Raw genomic sequence first — 13232 nt, 5'->3', positions numbered from 1 at the left:
ACCACGGTTGCGTTTTTCCTCTTTATTTCACACTTTTTCCCAAATAGCAAAGGAGTGGCGAATTTTAAGGCTTACTACTTGTACTACATTTCATTAGAACAACATATATACAGAAGAGTGGGTTTTATAGATAAGTTGACCTGACCATCATGACTGAATACTGCAGTCCTTAATGAATGTAGCTGCTGTTTATTAGATAACTAAATAACTAATTCGATAACCAAAAGACAACATAATGCATTAGCTTTTCCTCCCAAAAAGGCTTATTTTCATGATCACAAGTAACACAGATCCAGCATGAGGAAAAAAAAAGTACTGAAAATAACAATTACATCAGCACACCTGGAAGAAAGAAGGATTTAAGACCTGACACTGAAGAAGTCCTCAATGATAAAATGTTGTCCACAACAATCTCAAAATACTTACATGGAACATGATGGGGTTTTTTGGGTTTTTTTTTTTTCAATTACAGTTCTATTTCTAATTATATATTCAGTATCAGTTTCATCTGACCCAAATGCACACAGCAACCCTGAGGCTGAAAGTTAAACTGGGGAAAAAAAGAAAGGGTGGGGAGGACTAAAAAAAGCTTCTGAAACCCCCAAATGCAACAATCCATAAAAAAACCAAAACAAAAAACCCCAGCCCTAAAGCAAAACACACCACCCACACACAGAAACTACACACACAACCCCAGCTTACAATTATGGGAATTTTCTCTTTGGGTTTTGCTAGCTGCTTTGCCAACAGATACTGTTCCATCCCAGGTTTTGCAAATCCAGGAAATCTAACAATAAAACAAAAGGATACATTTATTCTGTTTTTTTCTTTCATTTGACATATGCAGAATTATCTGTCACTGTAGGAAAAAAAAACCCCTTAATATTTCTCACGTATAGAAAAGAATTTATATGGATTACTTTAACAACCACCTATTTACCCTGAAAAAGCAAGAGTTTCAGGGGCTGACATCCACTTTTTATTTGTGTAATACAGGCTCCTTCTTCAAGGCAAAGTAGTTACCCTTGCCCTGCAGCCCATCAGAACAAATGTAACAGAAGGCCACAAAATAACATCTGCCACTCCCCTGCAATACACCCACACACAGAGACCCTCATGCATACCACCCTGCTGTTTCAGATCACGAGGATTCAATCATTAAAAGAATAATAAACTGCAGATTTATCACATGCTTTTAAACATGAGTTATATTAAATAATTTATCCACCAATTATAGAGAAAACCTACTGTAATGCCCTTAAAATCTGCATAAAACATTATATAAAAAGCAAATGGCAGTCCTCCTTCTAATCAGGAAGATACTTGGCCCTTATAGTACTACGAAGCTATTACCTGCTTGCACAAAGATGAGGAGTACAATAGGACTTACTTCACGGACAGATAATGCTCTCAAACAAGGTACGTTTATACTGGTTACGCTAAATGGTTTTGCAGTATGCCAATGTACTGTTGCAGAACTGGACAAAACATCCATTGATGAATAAAATAATGACTAGCCAATGCACAGCCAGTTGATTTTAGTTACACACTCGAAGAGACCATTATGCTACAATACTTTTCCACTCTGCTTTCATCCACTTAAAAAGATTATGAAGCAGTAGCTTCTCAGAATAACAGTAGTTTTAGAGTAAACAAACTAAGTTGCAACATGAGATAATGCTAGTACAACCCTGACAATGCTTAATGCTACTGGAAGAATTTTATTTCTAAACTAAGCTTTCTGTGGCTCAAGAATCAAACTGGGTAATGCATAAACACAGGAAAGGAGAATTTTTCCCTATTCCTAGCAACTCAAACTGCTCATGAACTCTGGGGCAGCAGCTCTGATCAGTCTCACTCTATGGACAAGCCATCAATCACCTTTCATTTTAACTAAGCACACACACAGTGTTAAAGACAGTTAAGTTTTAAAGACCAGTAGGTCCAGAAGTTCAGATTTCACAGAAGTGTCATTTGCTTGTATAACACTTCCCAAAATTACACAGCTTCGTTGTGTACTTTCAGGCTTCCACTGATCTGTGGTATCTGATCACACAGGGAGAACGCCAAACTACAAATTCATCTCCTCTTCTACCTCAAAACTGTAATATTTCCATAGAAGGTTGAACAGTCACACATTTAAACATCTTGTCAAGTTCCAATTCTCTTAAATATATACATATTTTCCCCTCCGTTTTCCATTACTTGTTAAGTGGTAACTTCATAGCGGCTGCACGAGAGTTTCCACGCTGGACTCCCCCAGCCTCCGATGCATCAGTCTCCTTGTAACCAAGATAAGAAGGTGAAGTTGATTTTGGGTCATCCCAGTCATCATCCCACTCATCATCATCAGCAGCTGCTGAAGTATAGAAGAAGGCAGGGGGATAGGGAAAGGAGAAAGTTAAATATTTAATATTCAAAAGCAGAAGCAGCTACCTCAGCATACATACGCAAACAACCAACAAGGTAAATATATTAAGATCTAGTTCAGCCTTCTGTTTTATGATTCCTCCACAATTACAACTAGTGCCCCACCAATACAACTTGCAAAACACTACGCTAGAAAACCATTGAGGGAGAGGGAAAAAGAAAAGAATAAAAAGAAAGAAGAGATGCTGGCATGCTAAAATGAATTCAGTACATGAATTCCATATTCACTGACTCCAGGTTAGCATTCCCAAGTTGTAAGTTCTCATAATTTAGGCTTTTACTACAAAAATGTAGAGAAGCCTTCTGAAAGGCTAGCCACTTCCTAGAACTAAGGATTTAAGAAATCACTTCTCCAAAGGCCTCAGGGCACAAATTCAAGAATGTTTAAAAGCTTCAGTTAATCAAGCTGAACAATATGCCCGAGAATAGATCATGTACACACAAGACTTTGGCTTGCCATGTTTCCATGCAAGTTTGCGAGTTTGAGGTGTCTGCTACTGTAGGTCTGGTTTTATTTTATTTTAAAAGCCTATTATTCTAGTGTTCAGTTTACCCATGTGGCAATGTTCTACTAGGAAACTGGTTTGGTTTTGTTTTTAATATAAGCCACTGTTCCATTGCTAGGAAAGATTAAGCAATTCTTACCTCTACTGTCCACCTACTCTAATTTATTTAAAAATAAGAGCATTATTACTGCACCTGGTCCTTGATACGCCTGTGGATGACCAAATGCTGCTGCCGCCTCCCAATTATTTGAAGCGCTGTTTCTCTGGCTAGCTGCACTTTCAGGTTTCGCTGCCCAGCTGTCAACAGCATTTCCGTTATCCCAGTTCCCAGACTTCCCAACGTTCCAGCTGGACCAAGGATCATTGTCATTGTTTGTCTACATTGTATAAAGACAAAAATAAAGAAGAAACTACTGAAGAAATGAGCAAAGACCACATACTTCCTGAAGTCTGACTTCCTGCTGATAGAACATGAGTTTGCATTCAGCACTCGTTCAATTTAGGAACATCTGCCAAATCTTACATTCCCAGCCATGCAAGTCTTAAATACAGTAAAAACCTGGATGAACTTATCAGCTTTTCTGCAATGTGACATCAATGCATACTAATAAGTGTGTTACATCTCCTCAGGGAAATAAAACTATTTCTTCCAACAGTGTTAGGAAAAGCTCTTACTCATGGTAATTATATTACACCAATACCATAAGTATGGTGCATGTGACCTATTAATTACATAAAGCCATGGACTGATTACCACATTTAAAACAAACTCAGAAGTCAAGGATTACATTTTTCCAAACACTTATTTTATCAAACTCAAGATTAGTGGCTTTACTTAGAGCAAATCATAAATTGCCTACCTACACCATCACTCTTCTTGTGACAGTTAGGGCCAGCAAACTGCTCAGAGCTTAACTCATTCACAGTGAAGACAAGGGAAGGAAACACACACCTGTCAATGAGCAGTCTGGCACATCCCTGTAGACCTACTCTCAGCATAAGCTTCTGATGAAGGTAATCACACACACCCTCCTGCTGATGCTGTTGTGGAGGTGGAAACCTCAGTGCAAGAATGTAGAGCAGACGTGTCTCTAACTACTACATCAATTTGTAGAGTTCATTTGTCATTAAGTTGGATTAATAGCTTAGCATGCTGCTCAGATCCTTAACACTATGAAAAAGCATTGACTAAAGTGCAGTCTACTCCAGACTTAGTGCAGACTAGCTCACAGAAAGAAAAACTGCACACAAATCAAAACCCATACACCCAAAGTACAGGAGAAAGAGGAGAAGGGGAAGGGAAAGCAACACAAAGCCTACAAAGCTCGTCGTGTTCAGTAGAGAGAAAACCTGAGTTTTGTAAAAGGAAGTCCCAAGACTACAGAAGCCAGTGAATGTTTTAAACCATGAAACAGCATATCAAAAAAGGGATACCAAATACAAATTAATTTTTATTGGACTATAACATTCACCTGAATCTTCAAACATATGCCAGTACAGAAAATTTAATAAAACTTCCATTAAAAGCCAAATTATTCTCTGAAAAATGTTGAATAAGTTTGTTTCTTACACACACACACACACAAAAAAAAAAGAGGTACAGCTACTCCACATTCAATTCTTCTCCACTAAAAATCCTCTCATTTCAACTTTGAGATACTATTTTGGAATAAGAGCTCTTGCTTTATTTTTTCTTACAGTGAAGTTATCTGACAGACTTCACAGAGGCTATCAAACTTTTAAGACTTGAAAATATTATTGATATCATGTAACACCTGTTCTTTAGCTACAGAATCCCCAGGATCTGGATATTAAGCCCCAAGCTGATGGAGTGAGAGACATTATGTGGACAGCTTCTATACTGATAGTTTGGGGATATTTTCTTTTTTTTGAAAATGAAACTGATGCAAGAACAAACACCACTCCCTAAGGGAGCAACATCATTGAAGTCTACCTAATTTGGTGGACAGTGGTATTCTCAGTAATTAAAAAGAAATTGCTGGTAGTTTATACCAGCCTGCTCTTACTATGATGTTGCTCTTACTATGATGTTCATCAGTTAAGAGTTTCTGTAAAGAGAAATAACCATGCCAAGATAATAAACTGACTGATGGCATGCTAAATTAAATCAGATACACTGGAGTCCAACTACACAGAAAAGCATTCCTTGCTCCTAACATAGCTTAGAGCACCTGGAGAAGAACAGTTTGCATAACATCCATTTGCCTGTACTTCTGCTATATATGTTGTGCTGATCACTTTCAAGTGAAAGACGAGAAGTGGGATGACTGCTAAAAGGCTGAGCAAAGTTTTCCTCTTCATGAACAACAGTTCACTTGAAAGCTGGTACACAGGTAGGTGGCAAAGAAACCCTAAAAACTGCAAAACAAGGGGGAGGCAATAATATTAATACTGGATATGCTATTAAAGAATGACAAGAGTGATCAAAGTTACCGACAATTGCTGATCCTGAATTCCATAGCAAGGGGAAACAGATTACTTAAATTACCCTCTCAGATAACTCATCTCTATCTATGTATATGGATGCGCTATTCAAATCAGAAAATTTTACTTCTGAGGTGTCCAAGAAAGCTCTGGGGTAAGCTCTTGCCCATATCACCCATATGCTACAAAAAGGGTGGTACGTTATTCCCACTCAGCTCCTTTCAGCCAAAGGGCCTACATTTCTTTCTGAAGCACTGGGGAACAGGTTAACAGATGAATCAGGAATGTTTTTATAGACAAACACCTCTCACAGCATATACAGGTCTCCTTTCATAGAATTGCAGGATCTACTAGGTTGACCATCAAGTCCAACCTATCTTTCTTCAAACATTCATTTATGTCCATACACACTGTGGACACATCTAAGTGGCAGTACATGTGGAGAAGGGTTCAGACACCTCAAGGTCCCATAGCACTGTGGAGGACCAAGTGAAGACACAGCATTTATTAAAAGGGTAGCCTCAGCTCCAGTCAGCAGTTCCATGGATCTCGGCAGCTGACAGATTCCAAACAAGAAGCCATTCATGTGGCTTAGCTTGTGTTGAACAAACTCTAATTAAGCCTGCAAGTATTTTGTAAGTGATTAAGTTGCATGTTCTCTCACCATTAGTTTTCCATAACTGAAATTGATAATCCTTTGATCTCCCTCTAATCAGCACCAAAAAAAAAGTCCTTACAAGAAGCTGCTGTTATTTAGTCAACATGACTTGATACAGCACACCTAATATCCAAGTATGCAAGCAATCTCCAATGCAAACACACAAAAACGAATGCCACACCATACATAATTAAGAAACTAATCAGCCTTCAAATGAAATATTGCAACTCTTTGCTCTGCCAGGTAAAATCAAACCAGTACACTGAGATTAAATTCAAGGATAAGCTCCTTAAAGGCAGTTGATTTTCCTTTCTGTAGACTACTACATACTTGCTTACTCCTACTGATCTAGGAGAAAAAGGCTATTTGGGGAACAGACAACAGAGGGAACACATTACTAAATATTTTAAGAGTCTTCCATTAAGGGCAGATTCAAACTCACTATAGAAACAGATCACTACCAGTGGGGGGCTGGGGGAGTAAGAGTCTAGTATTTTTATAAAGATCTAGTAATAATTGAATGAGGAAAAATTCCACCATGATAGGAAAATACTCAGCTTCGGGGTAGAATATCAATATCTTTACCAAATGAATATAATGAATTACAGAGGAAGAAATCACATCTTTGCTATTTTCCAGAGAATCCAGAATTATAGACAGTAAAGCTAAGGTAAGTCAATGAGGTGTCTCTCTGCCCTGGATAAAAAACTTTTATTGACCTCTTCACCAAGTATGTTGTTTCTGGCAGACTCCTTTCTCATATTAATGGAAACTCCTGATGGACGAACAGATCCATTCTACGCCTGAGGGACAAAAGCCAAAACAAACACAATGTTCAAATGCTAAAACTAAGTTGAGTACCTAAGATCTAGGTAATTGTACCATGAGAAATTAAGACCTCCAAATGCAAGAAACACCCCTTGAAATCTACTCTTACAGACAGAAGCTGTGCTGAAGAAGTGAGTAGAGAAAGTAAGTCTGACCAGATCAAGGGAAGCCCAGGACAGGCAAAGCTTCAATGAAAAGTACTGCACTCTTGAAGAGGGGTTGAAAAGACAGACAGCACAGAGAAATGGCAGAAAATACAAGAAGTCATGGTGACTCAGCTGAATAGCCCACAGGAATGAACACACCTCTCCAGTTTCATGCTGCCTTAGTTACCTGCACAGAGACAATGCCTTAGGCATTACACTAAATTACACTCAGACATTACCCTAAATTCAAGTTCTTTGGAGAACAGCCTCTGAATAGACATATTTTAAAAATTAAGTGAATATAGAACAGACATCTAAAAAAATCAAGCTGTTTTCCACCAGGAAGAAATATGAATGGCTAAAAGCCTACTCTGCAGCAATCACAGAATTGCAGTCACTGTGATGTATTATCATATGTATTTACCACAGAACAAGTATGCACATTAGCAGATGAAGCAGCTGCCATGCCCATGATATTTTATGCCCAAGTTTTTTCCTGGTATATCATTACCTTAGCACTGTGGCCCTGAGCATTTCTTCCACTTTAAAGGAAGGCCCTCTTTTCTACTGTACAACTTAAATATGTTTTCTCCTTAAAGAAATCCTCTAGCAAAAGCAAAAGTAGAGATGGGCTAGACTTTAATGAATAGCCAACCTTACAGAATCACAAAACAGAATGTTATTGTGGATAAATACATGGAAGCAACAGGAAAGCGGACCTCCAGAAGCAGCTGGCAAGAGAGCAGTAGATATGCTGTTTAAGAAACCCATTTATTCCTCAGCTGCTCCCATCATCTTGCTTCCTTCCAGATGAAACCATCACCCAGCACCTCCACTCCCAGCCCCAATCCCCTTTCATAAAATAGCCCCTGCAAAGGAGCTGGGCTTTGCCTGCTCACAAACCACGTAAAGCCAAGGCACTCTCACTGGACTCTCCTTGCTTTGGGTACACATAAAACCGGAACCACCCATGGAAGAACTGAGTTATTTCCATGAAGAGCAACACAGTTCTTTCAATTTTTTCACAGCCACAGTGGACTAGAGGTGCATTGTTTCTGTACTGTGTAGGCACAGGATTTCCATCTATTAACTCCTGATTCAGCTCAAAAAAAACCATGTTTGAAATACAGAACTGTCCTTTAGAAAGATGCATATTAAGAATACTCAGTGATGGGATGAGGGGAGAGAAAATGCACATCTATTGTCACCCTCATAGCTTTTTTTTTAAAGTTTGCTTAGTTTCAAGTTTCAGCCTCTAAAAAAAATCCTACATATATTTATTCAGTGGCACTCTCTCAGGCTTCTGTTTTTACACCTGCACACATGTAAATGGCAATCAAGTTACCACTTCATATCCTTGTCTTCTCTTAAGCCGATTTCAATCCCTAATGGTTTCTTCTCAAAACACAGATCAGAAATTTCAGACAAGTCTTCCAAGCAGCAGTCACAGCAATGTCAGAAACTGAAGAAAGACTCCCTGTTCCTCTCTGATGTTCTCTAGACATCCCAGGATCAGGCCACAAAGATTAAAAACAGCTTTATCCTTCCTTTTTGGAAAATGCACTCTGATTTTGTCTAGGAACAGGATAGGGGTTTCCCTTGTTGCCGTTTTTCTTTTTTTCTGGTGGAAGAGTTTAAAGAGTATTAATGGCTCAGGCTGCTCAGCTCACCACTTTCAGTTACAAATGCCCATGATTCCAACTTAAAAGGGAAAAAAGAAAAAAAAAAAATCAGGAAGGAAACTATATACTGCAGTAAGCCCCCTCCTGTGGCGAAAGGGATCATGCAGTAAGTGCGCAAGCAAGTAGAAATTCTCACAGGAGGGTGGACAAGACTGTCACTGTTATCAAGTATTCTTTATGTAGCCAATGCCAAACTACTAGACCACAAGTCTAGAGTTTCTACCTCATGAAGTCAAATGAAAACAAAGCTACAAGAAAAAGAGCATGCAAACACTAAGTTGTGAAAAACTGACTATTTCAATAGTCAGATTTTGCCTGAGGGCAGGGGTGCAGATGGTGAGGAATGAGCACATTACCACAGTTTAACAACTCGCTGCCCAAACCTTAGCGTTCCACTTGGACAGCCACTAAAAAAAACAAACCACCCTCAAAACAACTCCATAGTTGGAACTGGTACTGTCACATGTTGGACAGTTGTTTTTTAATATATCAATGCAATTTATTTCAAATCAAACAAGCCACAGTTTCAAGTACTTTATGAAGTCACTGCCTGGCACTTCAGCTAAACAAGAACTGTTCAAAAATTCTTGTTACGGGTCTGAATGCAGTACTGCAATTGAGATGGGGGAGAAAGGAGAAGAGTTGCTTTCAAATTACATGTAGCAATGGAAGATGTTGTAGTGTCACTATCTGCATTATCTGTTAAGAGGAACTAGAAGTTACTACTCATGAAGGCCAAACTAGCATAAAACACTGGGTATTTTTTCACTGCTTCCCACAACCCCCCCCCCTTTTTTTTTTTGAACTTCTAACAGTTCTAACCCACCGGTTTTGCTCGTAGTTTTTGTCTTTTGCACTATGCCCTTCTAGACATAACTTATGCACACATACAGGCAACTTTACACTTAACCTTACAAACATATACATTTATGCAGAGTTAAGGTTTATTAGTCAATGAAGCGATAATTTCCAAAATCCATAAAATAACCAATTGTAACTTCCATGGTGTGCCTACCTGCTTATTTTATAATGTAATTTAGCATACTGATTTAACAAGACAAACTGGACTTAACCAAACACGAGTGAGTCACATTTGCCACGATAACACTTCTACTTTACTGCACACACAGGGAAGTCAGAGAATGGAAATGCTGTTACAGCAACATGCTGACATACATGTCAAAATTTCCACATAAGTAGAACAATGCAATCTTAAGACCACTGCATTTATTTTCTTCAATCTTAACATTTATTGCTCCTAATAGCAGTTCAGGGTGGGGGAAGTTCTGGTATGCAAATTTAAAAATGAATTTGCCTTTTCAGCACTAAGCTGCAAACAGCGGAAAAGATACAAAGTAAAGCTCTAGGAATAGCTTCTTTAGTCTCCTCCTTACACATATTCAGCCGCTTTAGCCTATACACCAGCCTCAGCTCCTGCACATCAAACTACATGCTTCCACTATTTATTCACCCTGCCTATGCACAAGTCACAGTTTTCTGAAGGGAAAGGGTTTTCTACACAAAACCAGTCCATTTATTTTCGTAACAAACAACTGTGTAGTAGTTTCTCTTTTACTGAGAGAGAAAATATCCTGAGAGATTTCACATTTACCACTGGAAAAAACAATACAAACTTGAGAGGTTTATGCTAGTTGCTTCCTGTACCTACTCATGAAGCCTTACAGCTCTGCCCACAACAAAGCTGAAGAGATGAAACATGGACTCACTAAGATCACACTGGAATTAACTGACAAATCTGCAATTCACAAAAAACAGACCCTCAGGATACTTATTTTATCCTGAAGTAGGAAGAGCAGTACAGTCATCTTCATACAGTAGTAACCTTGGCAGTGGTTAGAGAATCAAGAAAAGGGAACAAACTCCTCTACAAACACAACTTACAAAAATAGGTCTTGCAGCTAATCATATCTTAAATACTGTGAAGCCACATCTACAGCTCTTGTGTCAACATAGCTGGTGATCCACTTCTATCCTGAAACAGACAGGCAGTACTCCACTTGAATTTCACGCATACATTTTCAACACTAGCATTCTATTCTTTGGTGGAAGAAGAGAGATAAAAAAATAACTAATAAAAAAAAAAAAAGGCTTTCAGCTTCAGAGGGAAAGAAGGAGAAACCATAGAGGCTAAAATAAATAGTATACTGAAATTCATAGCATTTCTATCCTAAGTTCAAACATGCAAGTTACACATATAACTAGTAAGACTACATTATGATGAACTGTACATACAGTTTGTTTACAGACCACTAGAGATTTAAAAGTTTTAGCTTCTTAATAAGGAGAAACAGTTTGGGCCAATATAGTTGTAATTTAGATTTAATTTAGATGAAATTTAAATAACTCAGATGATCACTACTGTTAAAATGGAAAGCTGATATTTGTTCACAACTTTAAAAAACATTTTAAGCTGGATAAATGAAAAAACAGCTCAAGGTGTGGTTTAGAATGTAGAGAGAGAATACTGCTGCTACAACACCAGTTTCTGAAGCTGGTACACATGCAAAATAAATGCAAGTACACCTGTGACTTGAGAAGCACTAGTCTTGATCCCCAACAATAAAACAGAAAAAAAACCCCAACAATTGGAAGAGACCACTCAGTAGGACTTTCACATTATTTCCATACATACTTTAATTATGAAGGTTCCAAATGATACCAAGCTAACAACTGCAATGAGTTGTGAATAGAGATGTGAAACAGGATATTCGTTGTTGCCACAACCCCTGTAAGCAACTCTGCATCAAATACTACAGGAGAAAAATACATTGCTCATTTTTCATCAGAAATGAGAAATTGTGTTCAATGTATTTCAAGATGTTTATTTGGTTTAACCTGCCATAATTTATATTCATTTCAGTGCTATTATTGCCAGCATTATTCTACCACCATGAGATTTTACAGGTAACTAACTGTAATATATAAATGCAATTCTAACAAATAAAAAAAAGTAGGTGCTGATATACTTACTCACTGGTTGTTCCAAATGACAGTCTAAAATTAGCACCATGCATTGCTGCTCAAAGGAACAGCAGACTGACAGAGAAGAAAGATTTCTCATTTCTCTGTCCGAGGGCTGCAAGGTCAAAACAAGACCCCTACAGAAACCATACAACAGCCTCCATCTTGGACAACTAAATGTTACTTAAATTGTATTTTGTGGATTTTTTTTTTTTTTTAAGGCTTTTCAGACATTAAAACTCACATTTGTGGACAGATTAAAACATTAAATGTTATCTTTCTGAGTGTAAAAATAGTCACCTTGAGTAATTTTTTTTTCTCGTTTGTGCAAAATTAGCTTCATTGCTTTCTCTGATTGTTTTCATCTCCCCAACAACTTCTATGAGTAGCTCTTTAAAAGAGCAGCTGTAAGCTTTACCAAGACAGGTATTGCCAGGACACTACTGATGCAAGGAATCAGTTGAGGAAGAGTGAACTGCCAAGGGTCATGCAGAATTCTTCTCCTGAGGAAGTACCTCTGTGCCCCTTTTCTACTGTCACTTCATAGCTCTGTCAAACCCAAGTAATGTACAACACCATAGTGTTGCCGTAGTCATTGTGTCTTTCCCAGTGAAGAACAGGAATTAATACCAGCTCTTTTAGTTATTGCTTATTAATTACTTTTCATAAGATTATTTACTGAACAACAATAAAAAAAACGTTCTTAGAAAGGGACAGGCAGGAAGTAGGACAGTGTTTGAGCTGATGATGTTTTCTTAACAATAAAAAGTTATGGATTCCACAGTAGGAAAGCAAAAGCCTTTTGTTTGAGGGAAGGGTGCAGACAGATGCAAGAAGTTACTTTTATTTTGAGAGAGAGATACACATGTAGAAACTGATCTGGGAAAACTGGAATGATTTAGCATTCTGTATTACACGCAGGGCTGCACTGAAGTCATTCCCCTAGACACATCAGGGCACATGAAGATATGCCAGCAGAATTACACTATATAAAGCTAAAAAGAGAAATTTGTTGAATTTTAGAAGTCCTGTCAGAAGCACACTGCCATTTAAGATTTATTCCTAAACTGATAAGCTAACCAGTTCAGAACTTTACAAATAAAGCTAAGACAGGAAAAAAGGTTACAGACCAAGTCTGTATTCAAATATAACTGGTTGTACTGGTTTTGACTAGGACAGGGTTAATTTTCTTCAAAGTAGCTGGTATGGTATTATGTTTCAGATTTGTTCTGGAAACAATGTTGATAACGCAGGGATGTTTTAGTTATTGCTGAATAGTGCTTGCAGTGTCAAGGTCTCCTCTGTTTCTCACTCTGCTTCAGCCAGCAAGCTGGACAAGAGGGTTCACAGCAATAGCATAGGGCATCATGCTCAGCAGTAAAGAGCTAAGGGGAAGGAGACGGAAGGGGAAAAGTTCAGAGTTACGGCATTTGTCTTCCCAAGTAACCATTACACATGATGGAGCCCTGCTTCCCTGGAGATAGCTAAACACCCACCTGCTGGTGGGAAGTAGTGAGTAAATTCCTTGTTTTGCTTTGCTTGCACGCCTGACTTT

At 38.2% G+C, this 13232-nt stretch overlaps 1 protein-coding gene across 3 annotated transcripts in view; it reads right to left on the bottom strand.

Annotated features, from left to right (window-relative positions):
- SNX9 (sorting nexin 9) overlaps positions 1–13232 on the bottom strand; it is a 95173-nt gene that overhangs the window by 22815 nt on the left and 59126 nt on the right. For 2 of the 3 annotated variants that reach the window (XM_061471621.1, XM_061471619.1), the window contains exons 5-7: positions 3130–3313; positions 2206–2359; positions 703–787 (exon numbers count right to left, since the gene is read on the bottom strand). In XM_061471621.1, coding sequence (XP_061327605.1) covers positions 703–787; positions 2206–2359; positions 3130–3313 — 423 coding nt within the window. The remainder of the gene's footprint in view (positions 1–702; positions 788–2205; positions 2360–3129; positions 3314–13232) is intronic. The other variant, XM_061471620.1, reaches the window with a different exon arrangement.

This window comes from Pezoporus flaviventris, unplaced genomic scaffold, assembly GCF_033815535.1.
Source record: "Pezoporus flaviventris isolate CSIRO_AGI_PZ_B2104156 unplaced genomic scaffold, CSIRO_AGI_Pfla_v1 ptg000066l, whole genome shotgun sequence".
Classification (NCBI taxonomy): domain Eukaryota; kingdom Metazoa; phylum Chordata; class Aves; order Psittaciformes; family Psittacidae; genus Pezoporus; species Pezoporus flaviventris.
This window is presented reverse-complemented; position numbering and strand designations above follow the sequence as displayed.